General features: G+C 42.0%; 1 protein-coding gene across 3 annotated transcripts in view; it reads left to right on the top strand.

The window, feature by feature from the left end:
* The window catches only part of LOC145414588 (protein amalgam-like), a 128,619-nt gene that overhangs the window by 60,455 nt on the left and 46,122 nt on the right, over positions 1–22,042 (top strand). The window contains exon 3 of one of the 3 annotated variants that reach the window (XM_080284111.1): positions 12,101–12,124. The exons of the other annotated variants lie outside the window; for them this stretch is intronic. Within the exon in view, the coding sequence (XP_080140237.1) occupies positions 12,101–12,124 (24 nt within the window). The remainder of the gene's footprint in view (positions 1–12,100; positions 12,125–22,042) is intronic. 3 annotated transcript variants of the gene reach the window in all.

The following is a 22,042-nucleotide window of genomic DNA, read 5'->3' as shown; positions in this document are numbered from 1 at the left end:
TATACGTGTGTGTGTGTGTGTGTGTGTGTGTGTGTGTGTGTGTGTGTGTGTGTGTGTGTGTGTGTGAAATCACATGTGTGTTGACCTATATAAGTGTGACTAACCTTCCATGTGCGTTTCTCTGCTCGTGTGCATGTAAATGACCCAAGTATGTCTCGTTGTGTGCATGTGAATTTAGCTCCATTATGTGCGTTAATCTAGTTGTGTGTGAGTGAAATTTCTCAAGGATGTATGTGCGTTTCTATGTCAGTGTGCAAACTTTTACCATGTACGTCCTTATCTAAATGTGTGTTTGTGTATGCGTGTGCGCGTGTGTGTATATTATGAGTGTAAATAGGGTGGCGAAAGGGGTATATGTGAATGAGTCTGATGATGATGATGATGAAGATGATGATGATAATGGAGGGTGTCATGTCTAGGTTGTGTGTGTATGTATGTAAGCATGTACGTATATATGTTTGTGTGTGTGTGTGTGTGTGTGTGTGTGTGTGTGTGTGTGTGTGTGTGTGTGTGTAAATATGACCATAAAACAGAACTGATACTGTTTTTTTTTCTTTCACAAGCTGTCAGTTTTACCAGGAAAAAAAAAAAAGAACCCTTTCCACCCGAGGACGTCTTCAGGGGCTTCATTCCCACCTACAGACGATTTTCCTCAGCTTAGGGGAGGCTTCTCGACCTGGAGGGGTTAGATACGGCCTTCATCAACCCCTTCACCACTACGACCCTCTCTAGTGCTGAATAAAATCGTCTGGCGGTAGAATTAGTAGATTATTCATGACTACCTCGGGCTGAATGGGAGTATTTATCTTCCATTCACTGATTTTATATTTTTATTTATTTGTACTTTCAGACGATTTTATTCCGCTCAAAGGAACGGTAAATTACATTCTTCATAACCACGTCAGAGAGAGAGAGAGAGAGAGAGAGAGAGAGAATCACCTCACTATTATAGATCCTTTAAAAGATGAATAAAATCGTCTGGTGATATCTTGTCCAGAGAGAGAGAGAGAGAGAGAGAGAGAGAGAGAGAGTGGGGGGCGGGGAATGGTGTTTATTGTGAATCTAACGAGCCAAAACGAACGAGGACAAACACAAACACACTTTTATACACAAAAACTCACATCCACACACAAACACACTCACTCTCGCTTTGAGGCACACACTAACGCATACAAACATATTCATATACTCTGAAGCTCTACCCAAAACACACACACACACACACACACACACACACACACACACACACACACACACAAAACTCTCTCTCTCTCTCTCTCTCACACACACACACACACACACACACAACTCTCTCTCTCTCTCTCTCTCTCTCACGCAAATTGCCCCTCTCCCTAAAGACCCCACAACACAACCCCACAAAAACAACAATTTCCTCCACTGCATAACACGGAAAAATGGAAGGTTTAATTTCTGGCTTATCCTTTATACACGCTATGCTCTAACGTGGCCGTGATGAGGGAGGGAAGGCAGGGATGAGGGAGGAAGGTAAGGTAAGGGGGTGAGAGAGGGGAGGGAAGAAAGGGAGGAAATGGGAGAAAGCAATAAAAGGGGAATGAGTGAGGGAAGAGAGAGAGAGAGAGAGAGAGAGAGAGAGAGAGAGAGAGAGAGAGAGAGAGGATGAGTGGTAAGAAAGGGAAAAAGGTAAGGGATGAGGGGGGGGAGGGAAGAAAGGAAAAGGGGGTGAGGGGGGAGAGGGAAGAAAGTATGGGAAAACTGGGGTGGGGGCTGAGTGAGGGGGGGAGAGTGAGAAGTGGGGGGATGTGGTGGGGAAATGAAGGAAAAATTAATAGCAGGGAAATGAGGGTTAAGGTGGTGAGAGTGAGGGGTGGGGGGAGGTGAGGGTGAGTGAAAAGGGTGGGGGAGAGGCGGGGGGAAGAGTGAGGGGTAGGGGAGAGGTGGGAGGAGAGTGAGAGGAGTGAGGAGTCTGCAGGTAGGGAGAAAAGAGTGAGGGTGAAAGTGAAGGGTGAGGGAGGTGATGATGACTGAATGAGTGAGTGAGGGTTACGGAGAAGGGTGTGGGTGGAGTTGAGAGTGAGTGAGTGAGTGAGTGAGTGAGTGAGCGGTGATCCAAAGTGCAGAGGCTGTATGCATGAGTGAGTTCGTGTGTGCAAGTGAGCTAGAGTGAAGAAAGTGAGTGTGTGAGTGAGTGAGTAATTGTGAGTGAGGGAACGAGTGACTAAGTGTCAGCCTGAGTGAGCGAGTGTGTGACTGTACCACGGAATAAGTGACCGAATGAGTGAGTGAGTGAGTGAGTGAATGACTGAATGAGTAAAGGAAATGTAAGAGTGAGTGAGAATGAATGAATGAATGAAAGAAGGAAACGCAAGAGTGAGAGCGTGGATGAATGAGTGAAGGAAACGTAAGAGTGAGTGAGTGAGTGAGTGAGTGAGTGGGAGTGACAGCGGCTCACACCAGCAACAACAGGAAGTGTCTGATTGAGCTCAAATTATTTTCACAAAGAGGTATGTGTGTTTGTGTCTGTATGTGTATTGTGTGTGTGTGTGTGTGTGTGTGTGTAATAATAATAATAATAATAACAAAATTGATACTAGCAATAATAGTAATGACAATAATGTGATAAAATAAACGCTTCACTAACTAATATGAAAAATAAATATCTGAATTATCACGGTGGTAATTTCAGCTGTTATATAATATCAAAATACACAGAGCTATGGTGTATATTTCGCTCGTATAAAAGTTGTGTGTGTGTGTGTGTGTGTGTGTGTGTGTGTGTGTGTGTGTGTGTGTGTGTGTGTGTGTGTGTGTGTGCCTGAAATTTTTGAAGAGCGTAATTGTATGGTTCTGCCTGTGTGTATGTATGTTATGTATGTTTGTATGTATGTATGAATGAATGTGTGACCACGTAAGTCTGTGTAAAAATACGTGCATGTTGGAATGTGTATGTGTGGGTAACCCCGTGATGAAAATAGCTTGCATGTGTGTGTGTGTGTGTGTGTGTGTGTGTGTGTGTATGTGTGTGTGTGTGTGTGTGTGTGTGTGTGTGTGTGTGTGTGTGCCAATGTACCTATGTATGCTTCTAATGAGACGTGTGTGTAACAAGTTTAAGTACACGTAATAATGTAATATTGTGCTATCATGTATTTCCCTGTGACCCCCCATTACATAATACCATGATGCTCTCTCTCTCTCCTTTTCCTATCTACCATTTCTTTTCCTTTTTATGCTCATATCCTGTTATTTTATCGACCTTTTTCCTCCCTTTATGACTGCCTCTCTCTCTCTCTCTCTCTCTCTCTCTCTCTCTCTCTCTCTCTCTCTCTCTCTCTCTCCATGATAAGTAACTGGGAAAACACCTGTAGTCACCATTGGCAAGCCCTTTAACATCAACAAATAGTCAGTGTTTTTTTTAATCATTTTTCCATCTCCAGACGATTTTATTCAACTTAAAATCGTCTTCCAGAAATAAAAATAAGAAAACGGCGTCCTCGTAATGAAGGGTTCTTGAAATCAGTCCAATCAATATTACCAGTATCTTTTATTATATTTTTTCACCCATTCAGTACGAGAACAGCAATATCAAACTCTTCTAATTCTAACACTCACTGAAGGAGGAACGCTAGTGCTTAGAAACAATCGCTAATACTCTCCTTTTATGGCGAGGAGAATTTCATAATCAAAATAAAATACGCTAAAGGTCCTCGGAGGGAAGTGGTTCAATAGGCAGAGATTTGTTAATAGCCAACTCTGCTTTACGCTCTCAGTCTGCGTCGTTTCTCTCTCTCACTCTCTCTCTCACTTTCTTTTTTCTGCTCTTGCTACTTCCAGACGATTTTCTTCAGTAAAGGAGTTAGAGTCTGAGGGTATAATCTCGTGGCTCTTGTCCTTTTACCTTAACTTGGCCCAGATTTTCGTCATTTTGTAGATTATAGCAACACTCCGGCTCTACATTCTTTTCATTGCACTTCTTCGTGACTAGCGACATATTCAAGCGTTACCCTACTCCTATAACTCAGCATTCAGGATGGAGAGTCGGCAATTTTGGGCCAAGTAAAAGTAAAAGGAGTATAGCTGTCTCTACTTAAAATTAATAAAATCACTTGAATTAAAAAAAAAAAAGACAACGAAATCGTTGTGAAGTAATTATCTAGCATAAGAGAATGTCCTTTTTTCCTCTCTCCTTTATTTCTGGTGTTTATTTATATTTTTCTTTCTCCCTATTCTCCCTGCCTCCCCGCAAATCTCTCTCTCTCTCTCTCTCTCTCTCTCCAGTAGCCCATGCCGGGTTGCTAAGCCTGGCGTCGTCCCTGATTACCTTATTATTACCTTATTATTATCTCGTTGCCTGCTGCTTGTGTGTGTGTGTGTGTGTGTGTGTGTGTGTGTGTGTGTGTGTGTGTGTGTGTGTGTGTGTGTGTGTGTGTGTGTGTGCGAATAGGGCTGAGTGTGGGTGTGGATGTGAGAAAGACTGAACTGAGAATCGGTGTGTGTGTGTGTGTGAGAGAGAGAGAGAGATAGATAGATAGAGAGAGAGAGAGAGAGAGAGAGAGAGAGAGAGAGATGCAGTACCTCCAAGACTGTCATCTCTAAGCAGCAGAAAAAGGCAACTGTCCGTAAGTGTGAAAGTGAGACTGAGTGAGAAAGAAAGAGAGCGGGATTGGGAAGTGAGAGAGAGCGAGAGAGGGAAGCTACACCAGCCCACAATAACATCCATTCAACCACAGCTGCCTCCACTTGCCTCTCTCTCTCTCTCTCTTTCTCTCCTCTCTCTCTCTCTCTCTCTCTCTCTCTCTCTCTCTCTCTCTCTCTCTCTCTCAGCTGAATACATAGATAAATAAAATCATCTTCTTCTCTTCTCTCTCACTTATCCCCTCATTTTCTTAACTTCCTATCAGTTGTTTACTGTCTTCATCTCTCTCTCTCTCTCTCTCTCTCTCTGGGCCCGTCACCAACAGTAAACATTTATACTCGGGGTCCCTATCGTCCGGCAGCCATCTTGGACGCGTTCTCTGGGTTCGTAAATATTAGTCTTTCTTTCCCCGGCCATAAAAAACACGGACAATCGGGACGTTCTAGTGCGTCCGTGCCGTCCGTGGCTTCGTTGTGGCAGGAGGTGACGTGTGTGAGAGGGTAAATATTGAGACAGAGAGGTGAAAATGGAAGGAGGTGGCGTCTTAAACTCTGGCGGAGATGAGGTGATGGTGTTGGAAGTTTTTACTGAAACCACTAATACTGAAGACGCCAAATTTAGAGAACAGGTGAGACTTTAAAAACCGCACCTGTCCCTTCTTAATCTTTGCTGAGTGCACTTTGAATTGTGGGATGCAGGCTGGCCATATCTAAGTAACCATGCATTTCCTTAAATTTTCTCATGTTCAAGAATAATAACAATAACAAGAACAACGTGAACATAAACATGCTTCCTTTCCATAAACCTGGCATCTGTAAATTGTCCTGGAATTGTTTACCGTGTGTGTGTGTGTGTGTGTGTGTGTGTGTGTGTGTGTGTGTGTGTGTGTGTGTGTGTGTGTGTGTGTGTGTGTGTGTGTGTGTGTGTGTGTGTGTGTGTGTGTGTGTGTGTGTGTGTGTGTGGTGTCCATACAGAGGCTAGATAGATCATAATGGGGAGTGAATGGGGTGGGACAGAATCACTGGGAGAGACTTTTAAAAGGAGGGGAGGGGAAGGGAGGGGAAAAGGAAAGAGAGAGAGAGAGAGAGAGAGAATCAAAACTTCTCTCACTCAAATTACAGCAGCCAGTGCACAAAAATCCCAAAGAAAAACTAAAAAAAAAAAAAAAAATCATACAACAAACAAACAAATATAACAATAAAAAAAAAAAAAACTGACCAAACATTAAAACAGACGAACCAAACGAAGGGGACTGAGGGAAAAAAAATCTCTTCAATTTCGAACAGGCACGATTAAAAAAAAAAAAAAAATCACTTCCCCTTGCCCCCTCTCCCCTCACCTAATGTGTTTGAATCTACCCCTATTGCCCTTATTTTGCCTTTCTTATTTTGGCTTATTAATCTTTCCTCCTCCTCCAACTTCCATTTTTCTTCTTTTTATGTATCTTATTTCTAATTTCGTCTTCCTTTACCTCTGTCTGTCTGTCTCTTCTCCCTAACTTTCTTCCTTTTTTTCTCTCATCAGACAGTAATTTCTTTCCGTCCTTCCCCCATCTCCTATTTCTCCTATATATTTCATTTTCATTTTTTCCTCGCTTCTTCGCTACTTCTTCAACACCATCCTCCTTCGCTTAGTTCTCCTTTCTCCCTCTTCTTCCTTCATTACCACCTGACTTTTACTGATCTCAGCACTTCTTTCTACCTTATCTGTACTTTTATTTAACATTCTTCATTCTTTTTCCTCTCTGTTTCCTTTCTGAGAGAGAGAGAGAGAGAGAGAGAGAGAGAGAGAGAGAGAGAGAGAGGAGAAATCCTGGAAAAAAAAAACTGGAAAAGGATTACAAAAAGAAAAAGCAAAGTAAGGCAAGGCAAACCAAGGTAAGGCAAGCTAAGGCAAAAAAGTCAAGGTGAGGCAAGGCAAGGTAAGGTAGGGCAAGATAGGGCAAGGTAAAGCAAGACAAGGCAGGGCAAGGTGAGGCAGGTTAGGCCTATACATCTGACAGAAAGGGTAAACAACCAGCCAACTCTAGCTTACCTTAAAGCAGACCACACCACACCCACTTACTCACAAAGTTTCTTAAAGCTTTCGTTATGTAGCAAGATTCTTTTTTTAATTATGCTCTCTCATCTTTAATACAGATATAAAACTCTTCACACACACACACACACACACACACACACACACACACACACACACACACACACATACACAAAGGGGCACATAGTGAAATGAAAATTATACGATCAAATAAGCTTACTCTGATAATTATTCACTTTTATTTTATTTTTATTCATTATTTTGTTATTTGTTTATCGTAAGACTTGACACAGATCTTTTATGAATACTTGCCCTCCTTTACCTACTTACCTACCTATCTACTTACCTGCCTACCTACCTACCTGTCCATTAGCAGTAGTAGCGAGAAGACAGACATTGGTAGTGATGGGACGTGGCGGAGTGGAGAGAGAGAGAGAGAGAGAGAGAGAGAGCGAGAGAGAGAGAGAGAGAGAGAGAGAGAGTTACATAAAGTTACAGACCAGGCAAACTTCTCTGTCATAAAGTCCCCGATGCCTGGAAAATCTTTAGTCACTGAAAACTCTTCCTATTTCCTTATTTTCTGCTTTCTTTAACTTTCTCTCAGGTAGAAATAAGAAAGATAGGCACTGGAGACGGGCTTAACGTGACCTTCTTCTGGGTGTATGGGCGTGGCGGTGGGCGTGGCTATGGGCGTGAAGGATATGACGTGATAATGAGGGTGGGGGGGCGAGGGGACACTGATATAGGAAGAGAAGGTAATGAGGCCAGGTAACTGACGGACCAGAGGGAAATGAAAGTGTTAAAAATTATTCACCACTGTCAGAATCACGCGTACGTACATTCGAAGTTTTAAATATTTGACAATTTTACTAACTCCAAAAATACAAGGAGTAGAAAATTCGTTTGTCAAAAATATAAATAATGGAATGAAGTACATAAATAAAAAAAAAACACGATAGAACTAGTGAAATAAGTAATAACGGTAGCAGGCGAATGTTAGTAAATACGTATCGATAATCAGAAGGCAGTGAACGTACGGAATCGGGTATATAAATGCAATAATGTCCCTCAACAGCAAAAAGGATTCGATTTCAGGTTCATGTGTTCAGCAGTCTACTACCTGACCCCCTCTACTGAACCCCTTTAATACCATTTGATTGATTTTTACTCCTGATACCGTCCGATAATTTGATTCACCTTACAAGATCCCACACATTTCACAGTTAGTATAAAAAAAAAAAAAAACTGTACCTAAGTTAAATTGTCCCACTGTTATTGTACATCACAGAAAAAAAAAAAACGTACATAATACACACGAGTAAAGGCCTAAATAAGCATCACTAGAGAGAGAGAGAGAGAGAGAGAGAGAGAGAGAGAGAGAGAGAGAGAGAGAGCACTTCCAGCATAATTTATAAACACTCACGTACCCTCAAAGTTTACCATCATCCTCAAAATTTACCAAGCTACAGTCCTAAAGGGTCACACTGTTTTGATCCATTCACTGCCAGATGCCCCGAATGAGGAATAAAATGGGTCTTTCAGTTGTCTAATATCTCCTGAACTTAGCCTGAAAATTAAAGACTTCATTCCAGAGACAGACTTCATTAACCTACACTCAAGGGACGTTTTACTTAAGCTGAGGAAAATCGTCTGACAATATTAAAACAAGACTTAATGGCAGAGAAAGACTTAACCCCCCAAAGCCCTTGTAAGTCTTAATATAACCTGAAAAGAGCCGTCTTAAGCTAAATACGATAAGATTTCTGAAACTGTTAAATGAATCGATCTGTTTTATGATCAAGCCTTTTCTCCATCACTTATTTCCTTCCTTCCACCTTCGCTGATTTTCTTTCTCCCTCCTTTGCTGACTTATTTTCCTCCCTTCATCACTATTCCTTTCCTTCCTAACTTCCTCACAAACCTCCTCCTCTCCTCCCTTCCTCCCCCTATCCATCCCTTTCTCCTCAGTAACTGTTCCTTCCTACCTCACTCATATCTTCCTTTCCCTCCATCCTTCCATTCATCCATCCATCCATATATACCAGAAAATCTTCCATATTTCCTCCTTCCCTCCGTCCTTCAATCCTCTCTTCCTCCCTCCCTACCCCCCCTCCTTCCATCCAACCATCCATCCATACCCTCATCCTTCCTCCCTGCCTCCCTTTTTCTCTTATCCATCCATCCATCTCCTCTTCTTCCCTACCTCCTTCCCTCTATCCATCCATCTCCTTTTCTTCCCTACCACCTTCCCTCCATCCATCCATCCAACCATCCACCGATCACTCACCAACTAACCTCCTTCCATTTCTCCATCCATCCATTACCCACTAACTTCCTTTTCTTCCTAATTCAATGACTTCTCCCTCCCCGTCTTTCCCACCCACCGCCCCTTTCTCCGTGCCCGCCCATCGCCCTCTCCACTGATAAGGGCAGGACTTAATCTCGGTTAACTAGATAAATGGATTTAGAGGGACGGCCAGTCAGGGTGATCACTGTATGGTAGCGTATACACATGCGTACACACATATACATACACACACAGCACATACACGGACACACATACAAAGCGCAAAGGAAAGTGTGCTTACTATGTGGAGACACAAACAATGAGACAAATAAATAGATATGCACATATACACACAAAACACACCATAAATATCATATATACCGTATATACTGTATATATATATATATATATATATATATATATATATATATATATATATATATATATATATATATATATATACACGTGTGTGTGTACAAGCATTAATATACTGTATTGTACATTTTAAAAATAAGTACACATACAATAAAGAGAGAGAGAGAGAGAGAGAGAGAGAGAGAGAGAGAGAGAGAGAGAGAAAGAGAGTACCATAAGAGGGTGGAAAGAAGACAGCGAAGAAAGGACAAAGAGAAGGATGAGAATGAGGAAGGAAGAGACACTTAGGTAAACAGCGCAAGGGAGGTGAAGGAAGAAAGGAGGGAGGAGGGGAAGAAGGAAGGGAGGGGAGTGGAATGCAGGAAGTACTGGGAGTGAAAATTAATGCTGAGAGAGAGAGAGAGAGAGAGAGAGAGAGAGAGAGAGAGAGAGAGAGAGAGAGAGAGAGAGAGAGAGAGAGAGAGAGAGAGTGGATGGTCAGGTAAGTGACAGGAGATAAAATTAGGAAGGGGAGGAAGAATGAACGAGATGGGGAAGAAGGGAAGGAGAAAGAAAACCGGGAAGAAGAGGAAGGAAGAGAAAGATAAAGGGGATGAAAGGGGAAATTATTCGAGAGAGAGAGAGAGAGAAAGAGAGAGAGAGAGGATGTGTACATGTGTGTAGTTTCCGATATGTAGTATGTACACCATGAACGTCAGCTTATGTGCTCGAAATGAATAAACGAATGTGTAAGTATATAGTCTATGTATGTACGCAATATGTGCATGTACAGTATATATGTACGCATGTAGTGTGTATGTATGTATGTATGTATGTGTAAGTCCAAATAACCGGAAGTGTGCACCTGGTAACCCACCCAGCCAGACAAATAAAAAAGTCACAAACACCACCTGGACAAAAACACAATGGATGACGTCACACACACACACACACACACACACACACACACACACACGGACGGACGGACAGAGGAATTCAAAGCACATCATAAATTTCACGTAACATCCGTCCGTATTACAGCAGTGTTCCGCAACGTGCCACAGCGAATTGGTGTTCCGTGGCGCTACTCATGGTATGTTGCGGTAGGTTCCCCACTGATCTGATAAAAGTAACGCGATAATAAACCCACGCAGAAAATGTCCTTTGTTCTTACGTCAAGGATGCATGGTTTGAACTGACAATTAAAATACACACTAACATGCTTCCATATACTTGGGTGTCTATCTATCTACCTGTCCGTCTGTCTATCTATCTATTTATCTATCTGTCTGCCTATCTATCTATCTACTGTTAATGTTGTACTGTGCCTGTATATGATTTCCTATGCCGATATGGTTAAACGTATTTGAAGTAAACAAAAAAAAATGTTGCGCACCACTTACCTCCTCTCTCTCTCTCTCTCTCTCTCTCTCTCTCTCTCTCATCATCATCATCAGGTTCCCATTCCTTCCTGTTATTCTTCATCTACATCACCATCCTTACTCTCCTCTTTACAACACATTCTCCATTACCTTCCATTTTCTTTCAGGTCATAACACTAATTTTAGGGGACCCTTCTTGCTCATACCCTCGATTTTATTTAACATAGATCCATGGCAATGTAGAGAAAATTAAAGCTAACTCTAATTCCACCTGTTCCCAAAATTTCTCCCATAAGGTAAATAAAGTCGTTCGGAAATAGCAAGAATACAAGTGATGACATGGCGGTGGAGTTAATTTACAGGCTTTTATTAATTTCTTGTTTTCTGCTTTTTAACATGATTTTTTTAAAGCCAATTAGTAAAACAGCTATTTTTTTCTAACCACTAATCGTCATCATCATCATCTAATCCAGTTTTGCCCAGTGAGAAGCGTAAGAGCCCGGGGCTAGGCAAATTGGTCCTGGCATTTAAGATGAGAGTGACCAGCCTCACTCGTCCCTGAGTGGCATTACGTGAGCAATAAACCCCAACCATCCCTTGGATATAACCTGCACAGGCTCAATCCGATTGGAGAGCCTTAATTACCCACTTAACCACCAGGCGCCATAATTTGGTTATATGGTTACCACCCAGCGTAGTAAATGGTTTCCTGGTGTACATTACAGGAAACCATTTCGTTTGTCACTCAGTGTCGAGTCGCCCAAATGCAAAAGGAAGAGGAAAGAATGAAGGAAAAAAAGACAAGAGGGAGTGTACAGTAGAGTCACCCGCAGGCATAAGGAAGAGGAAAGAATGAAGGAAAGAAGAGGACACAAGGAAAGAAGTTAGGAAGAGAGGAAAAGGCAGTCATCCCAGAGCAGCACTACATCAAATGAGTGGATGGTGAGCGCCCCCACCTACCACTAATCATTTATTATTATTATTATTATTATTATTATTATTATTATTATTTTACACTACTGTTAACACTATTTTAATCAGCACTATAACGTATCTGCTAATCACTCAATGCTTTAGCTACTTGTCATCTATTATTATTATTATTATTATTATTAAAATTTTCTCTAATCACTTAATGCTCTAATCACTAATTATCTTTTATCATCATCATCATCATCATCATCATTATTATTATTATTATTATTACTATTAGCATTATTATTACCATAACTTATTCGGCACTCACTCAATGCTATTGCTTTATAATAACATCATTAATATTTCTATAATCACCATAATTATTTTTAGTACGGCACCTAATGCACTGGCTTCACATAAATAATTTTAACATTCCCATATATTTTTCTCCTTTATCATTTAATTTGCTAACTAATACTTTAACACTGGCTTCTTTATGTTCTGTTGCAGTTGGCTTCGCTCAGCCCACGACAGGTAAGAGGCCGCTTCTCATTTATTCTGATATAAACTAAACATTTTGAGAAACAGTGGAATATTTCTGCATGACAAAATATTAGCTCGTTTTATTATATTTCGTGTTTTTTAATAGTTTTTCTTTTTGTATAGTGTCAAAGTTCAATTAATCATATTCCATTTTTTTCATTACTAATGTGAGTTGTGGATTTGTTTATTAAAGAAAATTCTGCATGATATATATACTGCTAATCTATTTTATCCTAATTAAATGTATTTTATGTTTTTAAGTGTGTTTAATAGAGGATTTATATATACAAACTGATGTGATTTGCTTGACACATCACAGCGTCTTCAGCAGAGAGAGAGAGAGAGAGAAAAGGGGGGAGGGTATCTTTACACATTAAGGGTTTCATTGGCTAAGACGAAGAATGAGGAGGAGGAGGAGGAGGAGGAGGAGGAGGAGGACGAGGAGGAGGAGAAGCCTTATACATCCACCTATCGTCCACATGGAAATCATTACGGAAGATCAATTTTACTGGCTAACTTGAGACGGAAATAGAGAGGCCGTGAGACTATTAAATCCGGTTTGGGTAAGGTGAGAAGGGAGGGAGGGAGGGAGGGAGGAAGGAAGGAAGGAAGGAAGGAAGGAAGGAAGGAAGGGAGGGAGGGAGGGAGTAAGGAAGGAAGGAAAAGGAGGGAGAGAGGGAGGAAAGTAGGGGGTGGAAAGGAATTTAGGAAGGAAGGATAGAAGGGTGGGAGGGAGGAAGGGGATGGGAAGGAATTTAGGAAGGGAGGAGGGAAGGAAGGAAGGAAGGAAATGGGAACAAAGATGGGAAATAAGAGAGTTGGAAGGAAAGGAAGGAGGAAGGAAGGAAGGAAGGAAGCGATAGGACGGGAAACGAAGGAGAGGATGAAAGAATGAGGGAGGGAATGAAGGAAGGGAGGGAGGAGTATCAGGAGAAGGGAGGGAAAGTAGGGAGGGAGGAAAGCGACAGAGGGAGGGAATAAAAGGCACAAAAAAATGGAAAGAGAGAGAGGGGAGGGAAACGGGAGATAAAAATAGGTGGAGAGAGAGAGAGAGAGAGAGAGAGAGAGAGAGAGAGAGAGAGAGAGAGAGAGAGCAAAAACGGGACACAACAAAGTGGGCGCCAGTGGTATTTTGAGAGAAATACTTGTGGTTTCATCTCTCTCTCTTTCTCTCTCTCTCTCTCTCTCTCAACGCAACTCCCAGTAAAGCTTCCACGTGCCTTAACCCGCAAGCAGATATAACATTACATAGCTGAGGAGGAGGAGGAGGAAGAGGAGGAGGAGGAGGAAGAGGAAGAGGAGGAGGAGGAGGAAGAGGAATGAGACGAAGTAAGAATTTTTGTTACGAAGATAAGGAGGGGCAGGAAAGGGACAGAAGAGATGGAAAAGGAGGAAGAGGAAAGAAGAGAGGGAAGGAGAGGAAGAGGAAAAATAAAGAGGGAAGGGGAGGAAGAGGGGGAGGGAAGAGGACGAAGGAAGGGGGAAGAAAAGAGGAGGAGAAGTAGAGCAGGAGGAAGGATGAAGGAAAAAGAGGAGGAGGACGGGAGTGGGAAGAAGAGAGGAAGGGAAGAGAAGGAGGGAAGGAAAGAACAGGATGCAAGATGAGAAGAGAGAAGAGGAAGAGAAGGGAAGAGGGAAAAAGCGAGAGAGGAAGAAGAGGAGAAGGAAGGAAGAAAGAAGACGAGGGGGAGGAAATGAAAAGGAAGGAAGAGGGAAGAAGAGAAAGAGAAAGGAAGAGTGAAGATGAGGAGGAGAATGGAAGAGGGAAGAAGAGGAGGAGGAAGAGGAAGGATGGGGTGAGGGGCGAAAATAAGCGAAGGGAGGAGAAGATAAAAAGAAAGGGAAGGGAAGAGGAGAGGAGGAGAGAGGAATAAAGAGGAGGGGAGGAGGAAGAAGGAAAAGGGGAGGAACTTGGTACTTCCGCGTTCCCCCCCCTCTCTCTCTCTCTCTCTCTCTCTCTCTCTCTCTCTCTCTCACATCATCTCGCCTACCTAACAAAGCTAATTAGAGGTTAACAAAGCCAGGTGTGGAGTCAGGCAGGTAGGCAGGAGGAGGGGCTGTGTTGGGTGCTAGAGCAGTGCCAATGTCGCTACTCTTACTTCCTTATGGTACACGGAAGGAATAATAATAATAATAATAATAATAATAATAATAATAATAATAATATTAATAATAATAAAATAATAATAATAATAATAATAAAAATAATAATAATAATAATAAATAATAATAATAATAATAATAACAACGATAATAATAATAGCAATAATAATAAAAAAAAATAATAATAATAACGCAGGGAATACGTGGGGGTAGTCTTCTTCTTGTTAAAAAGGGTATAATAATGGACAAGGAAAAGGAAGGACTAAAATATCTATCTATCTATTTATCTATCTGTCTATCTATCTATCTACAACCAAACGCCATAACCAGGAAAGGGTGAGCTAAAACAAATCGCCTCCATGGTACCCTGCCTCCTGTCATCACGCTGCCCTATCTCCAACTCACACCCCTTCACTTATCTACCTCTCCAACCATCCCACCACCTCATCCTCGGCCTCCCCCTCCCGACACACCGGGCAATAAAAATGATATACACACCAAATAAACACACACACACACACACACACAGACACACCACATAATCCACGAGCGCAACCAGCAACACTATACGGAGGTGGAGGGACGGAGCTTGAGGGAAATAATCTCTATATAAATGGAAAGTGTTGAGGATCACCAAATTCCCCTATAACTAAATCATTATCTGGTTATTCGTATTACAGATGAGCATAGTGGCTGTATCCTGGCCAATATCGTTACAGAAATACAGAGACATTTATTAAAATATGATTAATAAGGCTTTTGTAATTTAATGAAAACTGTTTAAGAGGATATGAGAGTAGAAGCGATATAAATAAGAGATCATCGTACTGAAGGGGTGGTCAAAATTAATAAAAACTCTACGGAACACACCCTCCATATTTCACATGTCAACTTAAATATTTACTCTCATTTTCTTTTTCATTTTTTCTTTTTCTTTCTTTCTTTCTTCTTCTTCTTCTTCTTCTTCTTTTTTTTTTTTTTTTCTTTTTTACGACTGCATGCTAACTGTCTGACGTACGTATCACCAAAATGTGCTTAATTAATACCTGGTGCATTAAAGTATTACCTCCGTTAGTTTTATATTTGTAATCTGGGGACAGAGAGAGAGAGGGAGAGAGAGAGAAAGAGAGAGAAGGAGAGAGAGAGAGCAGGAGGGAGGATGGAATGTGAATACAAATGAATACAAAATGAAATCAGAGAAACATAGTAAGGGGGAGAGAGTTAAGGGAAAGAGGTGTAAATACAAATGGATACAAAGGGAATCCAAATAAGTGGAGTCCAAAGCAATACTACCCAGGCTGTCTTTATGGGAGCAAAACCTCGCTCGTAAAGAGAGAGAGAGAGAGAGAGAGAGAGAGAGAGAGAGAGGGGGGGGGACTGTTACTGTGTCTGCAATGGCGGTGTCATCTGGCGTGGGAGTTGTCACCTCTCTCTCTCTCTCTCTCTCTCTCTCTGTCCTTTGCACCTCGCAGTCTTCCCTTCTTCCTTTCCTTTCCTTTCGCCCTTACGTACTGTATACCCACTTAAGCCTATGGGATTGTGCGAACGCACGCAAGCATGTACACATGAGCACGCACATACACTGATACCTACGCACGGACCTACCTATGCACACAAGCACATGTACACACATGCACGTACATATGTATGTACGTACATACACACATACATGCACGAACGCAAGGATGCACGTACGTACCCACACACACACACACACACACAAACACACACACACACACACACACACACACACACACACACACACACACACACACGTTGCTTTTCCTTCAAACATTTATCACCAGCCAACAAACGTACAGTATATTATGCACACACTCTCATTCCTTCCTCCCCCCGCCGTCTCACTCTCCTCAGACAACCCCCAACCCCATTCCTTAACCCCTTGCCCACCCACCCCATTCACCACCCACTTGGCTACATCACTTTACCGCCGGGTCCTCAGTAGCAAGCAGCACTAACCCCCCTCCCTCTCAGTAGCAAGCAGCACTAAACGCTCAAGCAGTAAAGTCGCGATGCCAACTAGAGGTCGTTTGTACAGTCGCTGCTTTTATTTATTCACTTATTTATCTAGTTACGAAGCTAATTAACAAAATCTTCACCCTTCTGTTTTCGCTTCCACAGTCGCCTTTGCCAGTGACGTTGTTGAGTGTACGAACCGTTGGAACCGTTGACACTAGGACTGTTAAAACGGTTACCATGAATTCCAAGTGACATCCGTAATCTTCCCTATGCAGCTTACCATGTTGGAAATTCTTGTCATGAGTCTCAAACCAGATACCATAAAATTCTTCGTCATCCCCATATCTTCCCAGTCAAGCTTACGACGAGAGAGATTTCTTAAGCAGAGATGCATATAAAGGGACATGTATAAATCAAGTATGGACGATTGCCCTCACACTGCTGGCCTCTTTTTCATTTCCCCTTGTCGCTATTCACCCAGCACTGCAATTAGGGATTTGGATGTGAAACTGGGGATCGTGTTCTAGGGGCAGATTAGGTCTTGGAAAAAATAGACCGCCTGCGTTGATGATGTTCGTACAGATGATAAGTAGAAATGAAAATAAAAATGAGACTCGTTCTTCTGTTTCCTTTCCCTCTGTCTGTTTTCAAGCAAAAAGTAGGGACCTGCGTGTTTAATGCTACAGAGGGTAATGCTCTAGTGGATGACTGGAACAAAAACAATAACAACTTACTACTACTACTACTATTACTATAACTACTACTACTACTACTACTGCCATCAATTAAAATAAGAGTTTGTCACCTTAATCCTTTTTCAATCCGATGTCTTATTTTGGATTGCATTTTTCAGTCTCCAAACGATTTCATTGCACTAAACTTTGGAGATACTTTTAAAACAGAAGTTAAGATACAACCCTACTGCGGTCTCCTCTGAAGCTGTGAAAATCCTTCTGGTGGTAGTAGAAATAAAATGAAATAAAAATAAAATGATATAAATGCATCACCATCTTGAAGGGGCCAATGATCCTCAAGTCAATATGCACAGAATCTTCTCCTCCTCCTCTTCCTCCTCCTCCTTCTTCCTCTGCTTTTCTTCTTCTTCGTAGCGCCAAAGCAAGCAAGGCGTCGTCACGAGTCAACAAGCAATCAAAACAACATCGGCAAACATAAACAAAGGCCCCTTAGTAAACACACCGAGCCTCCCACGCACAGCACACTTCAAAGCGACAAATAATAGACGTAAACATATCGCCCCCTCACGCTTCAAACACTTACTTTTGCCACTTCAACGTCCTCTCTCTCTCTCACTCTCTCTCTCTCTCTCTCTCTCTCTCTCTCTCTCTCTCATTTTTCCTTGCTTCGACAGCCCTCCCACCGTCTTTTCTTCAAGCTTTTTATCTTTCATCTTCTCCTCCCTATCCAAGCACTGTCAAGCTGGTGTGTGTGTGCGTGTGTGCGTGTGTGTGTGTGTGTGTGTGTGTGTGTGTGTGTGACTGACACTCATCGACTCTATCAACTAACGAAGAGTTGAAAATCTAAACTCTCTCTCTTTCTCTCTCCATTAACAAACACATAGGAGTGAGTCAACTGTCAACAAAAATGCAAACACACACAAACACACACACACACACACACACACACACACAGCCTCTCCCTTTATCCATCAATCAATCGATCAAGCAGTCTATCTATCTGTCTATCTATCACCATTAACTCACACTCACAATCCTACATCCTCGTCACGACATCAACATTAACAATCTCTCTCTCTCTCTCTCTCTCTCTCTCTCTCTCTCTCCACAAACCGTACCCAAATATCCAATCACTATTTTTGCCCTATTCAGCCATAATTAATGAGCAAGGTGGGTGGAGAGTGATGTCGGTAGGTGGAAGGAGGTGGAGCTGGGTGGAAGACAGGCCATAAGTGTGTGGACTGGGCTAAATGGGTGGAAGATGGAAGTGGAGGGAAATTTAAGGTGGGTGGAAGGCAGTATTGGTGGGTGGAAGGGCATATATGTGATTGGAGGAAATTAAAAGTGGGTGGAAAAGGGTTTAAGTGGGTTTTAAGAAACTATAAGTGGGAGGAGGATGCTATAAGTAGGAGAAAGAAGCTATAAGTGGGTGTCAAGAAGCTGTAAGTGGGTGTTAAGAAGCTATAAGTGGGTGTAAAGAAGCTATAAGTGGGTGTTAAAACGCTGTAAGTGGGTGTCAAGAAGCTATAAGTGGGTGGAAGAAGCTATAAGTGGGTGAAGGAAGCTTTAAATGGGTGTTAGGAAGCTATAAGTGGCTGAAGGAAGCTATAAGTGGCTGAAGGAAGCTATAAGTGGGTGAAGGAAGCTATAAGTGGGTGAAGGAAGCTATAAGTGGGTGGAAGAAGCTGTAAGTAGATGATAAGAAGCTATAAGAAGGTGTCAGGAAGCTATAAGTGGGTGTTAAGATCCTATAAGTGGGTGCTAAGATGCTGTAAGTGGGTGGGTGTATAAAGAACTGTGTGTGCAAGAGGTGGAAGGGTATACTGGTGTTGAGGTAGCTTTGTAAACACACTCACTCGCCTGGTCAGTAAAGGCAAGTGAGAAAAACACTGCCTGATTGCCCCTCATACCTCTATCTGATGGATGAGTGGATGGATAGATGGATGGATGGATGGTGTGGGATGGGGAGAGTGGATGAAAGGATGGTGTGACATGGGAAGAGTGGACTGAGAGTGATTTGATGATGAGTAAGTATGCGGATGAATTCAGAGAAGAATGGAAGATGGGATGGATGGATGGATGAACTAGTGAATGGACTGATGAATAAATGAATGGAAGGTGGGGTGGGTAGAACATATAGATGAATGGACAGATGGAGGGAATATTGGTTAGTAAAATTCAAGAAAAGAAGAATGATGAAAATAAGAAACAACGGAGGAAGTGAGAAAAGAGGATAATAAATGGATGTGGAGAGAGAGAGAGAGAGAGAGAGAGAGAGAGAGAGAGAAAGCGAGAGTGTGTGTGTGTCATCCATATTCTTAAATCAACACCAGATCAATCATAACCAATCACTCCCTTACTAAAATTACAAACAATTCTCATAATGCACAGGTAGGTCCATAATATCACAAGCTTTTATGAACACCTGGTGCTTTAAACTGGGCAAATTAAACTTTAAAAGTAACAAAAACAATGGAACGTTACTTGACTGAATCTATGACCGTATTATTACAACCGGGATCTGGAAGGCATGAAGATCCTAAATTCTGAGGGTAGTTTCTGAAGCACTGTGTATCGTATCGTTCCTCTCTAAATTCCATAACGAGGGATAAAAACTAATCATATCCAGCCATTCAAGAAGCTTCACACATGACCGTCAAATCTTAGGAATTTCTCTTACAACTTGGCGCCCTCATTTTTGATAATAAGAAAATGAACGTCAATAGAGGCGACACTTAGAACGATGATTTACTGCAATTAAATTAAGAAAATGGGACGTGACGACACCGTGGATTTTTAGCCTTCAGTACCGGGTATTCAGGAATCAGTATTATTATTATTACTATTATTATTATTATTATTATTATTATTATAGAGGGTGGGTAAATAATTCTGGTGGCGCGTGTGTGTCAATGTTTGTCTGTTTATCTGGAGTTTAACTATTTAAGGACTTCACCTACAAACCTCATTTCTATAGGATGGCAGCTGCAAACCAAACATATAGGACAATCACCTTAACTTGGAGATTTTCGACCTACTGCAGCCTATTTCCCGTAGCTCAATGGCAGACGATGACAATACTACGTTCTTGCATCCCTTCCCCAGTGTTAATATCTTGTTACAGTTCAGTACGTACAGGAGAGAGACTTCTTCACGTGGTGGCACTGATACAACTGAGCTGTCATACAAACGTCCCTCACCTCCATCCCTTTCCCCCAGACGTGGATAGTGGACTTTAGGACCAAGATAACTTGAGCCTGCAGTGCACTGGGTTCACACTTCAGATAAACCTGGGATTACTACTACTACTACTACTACTACTACTACAACGACTAATACTACTACTAGAGCTCAGCAATAGAGATGGAGATATGGCAATGTTTCCGCCTAGTTAAAGTGAATCGAGTATGTCAAATTCTACTGTGAGGGTCATGAGTTCGAAAAAAAAAAAAAGGTCAAGGGTCAAAGGAATGAAAAGAAATCTACTCCATGGTACCCGTCTCAGTAAACAGGAGTCTTCCATTTATTTATATCATTAAAAATTCAAATTACCACATTAACCACTTCACTCCGAGAACGACTTATTCATTCCTGTCACCACCTCACGATCCGTTTTCTGTCAAATTTTAGGGTAACCTGGCAGTAAAGAGATTAATGACGGCTATATCGAAGACTATATCAAAACTAAAAAAATCGTAATGAAGGGATTAAAAAAAAATTTACATCAATCGCAATTAATTAAACAACTCAAGAATGAAAAAAATAAATATATGAATCGGCACAGACTTCACATAAAAATAAAACCATAAATCCACAGTAAATTTAAGAGTTCAAATTCTTGGTAGGAAAATCGGACATTGCTTGATGCCACGGAAGCTTGAGGGAAATTGTTTATAAAGGGGAGGAAAGTGGGAGAGTGATGGAGGGGAAACAGATAAGTGAAGATGAAAAAGAAAGGAGGATATGAAAGGGGGAAATTAGAAAGAACTGAAGGTGGATACAGGAAAAGAGAGAAAGTGAGTGCGGGGGATCGACTTCAGAATCGATAACAGGCTTCGTTTTTGCCACAGATCTAATAGTGTGTGTGTGTGTGTGTGTGTGTGTGTGTGTGTGTGTGTGTGTGTGTGTGTGTGTGTGTGTGTGTGTGTGTGTGTGTGCGCGCGCGCGCGCGCAAAGTACCAAAATCAATAGGCAGCTCGGTTACTAAAACACAGTAATAGGGCTTTTACAGCTGTGATGTGCTGGAGGGCATGGAGGCTGCAGAGGGGAGAGGAATAGGACGACGTGGAGCCACTGGGAGGGCTTGGGGGTTGGAGGTGGGGCGAGGGGAGAGGACGTCGAGCAGCTGGGTGACAGAGGGTTTGAGGGTTGGAGGTAGGGAGAAGAGGAAGACGTAAAACCCCGATAATGGCCAGGCTTCGTCTTTACCATAGGTCTATTACTGTATGTGGAAAGTAGCACAAGCGAAGGTGACCTGGTGACTGAGCTACTGCGTCCACAAGCTTTCATGGTGGATCCGGCGGCATGTCAACAGAGCCAAAGTATCTCTCAGTATACCGGGGCGTATATTTAATCATTTTATTTCCATCACCTATTTTATAACCCTTTCTTGCCTCCACTAGACGATTTTATTCAGCTTAAGAAATACTTTTCGAACTGGAAGGGATTGATATAAAGTAGCCTTCATTAACCCTTTCCTAAGTGAAGATCTGTCCTAAGGTGAATACAAACATCTTCACAGAGCAATAATAAAAGAAATGTCACCAAAATGAAGGGGTTAATAATAAAAAAGTACATTATGACGACACAGTATATGAACACGTAAGAATTTCAAGAACATTTCAAGCGTCTAAAATTGACCGTGCAAGTCAGCCGTCCAAACACATAAAATTGCAGCTCAACGAATCACATGCAAATCACCGCACGCTCCGTCACACCGGCTGTCTATCTGGCCAAACCTTCATAATATTAATGGCACTATGAATCTTCGTATTAAGGAGACTGAGGGTGAGGGGGAGAGAGGGAGGGGTGAGGGCGAGAGGGAGGAGGGAGGGGGAGAGCGAGCAAGGGAAGAGGGTGGGTTGAGGGTGAAGGTAGGGTAACGTAGAGGTGGCACGTAAGAAACAAGGAA

This window comes from Coenobita brevimanus, chromosome 100, assembly GCF_032717465.1.
Source record: "Coenobita brevimanus isolate Jiangsu-jjx chromosome 100, ASM3271746v2, whole genome shotgun sequence".
NCBI lineage: Eukaryota > Metazoa > Arthropoda > Malacostraca > Decapoda > Coenobitidae > Coenobita > Coenobita brevimanus.
The sequence above is the reverse complement of the archived record's forward strand: the minus strand, read 5'-3'. Positions and strand labels throughout refer to the sequence as shown.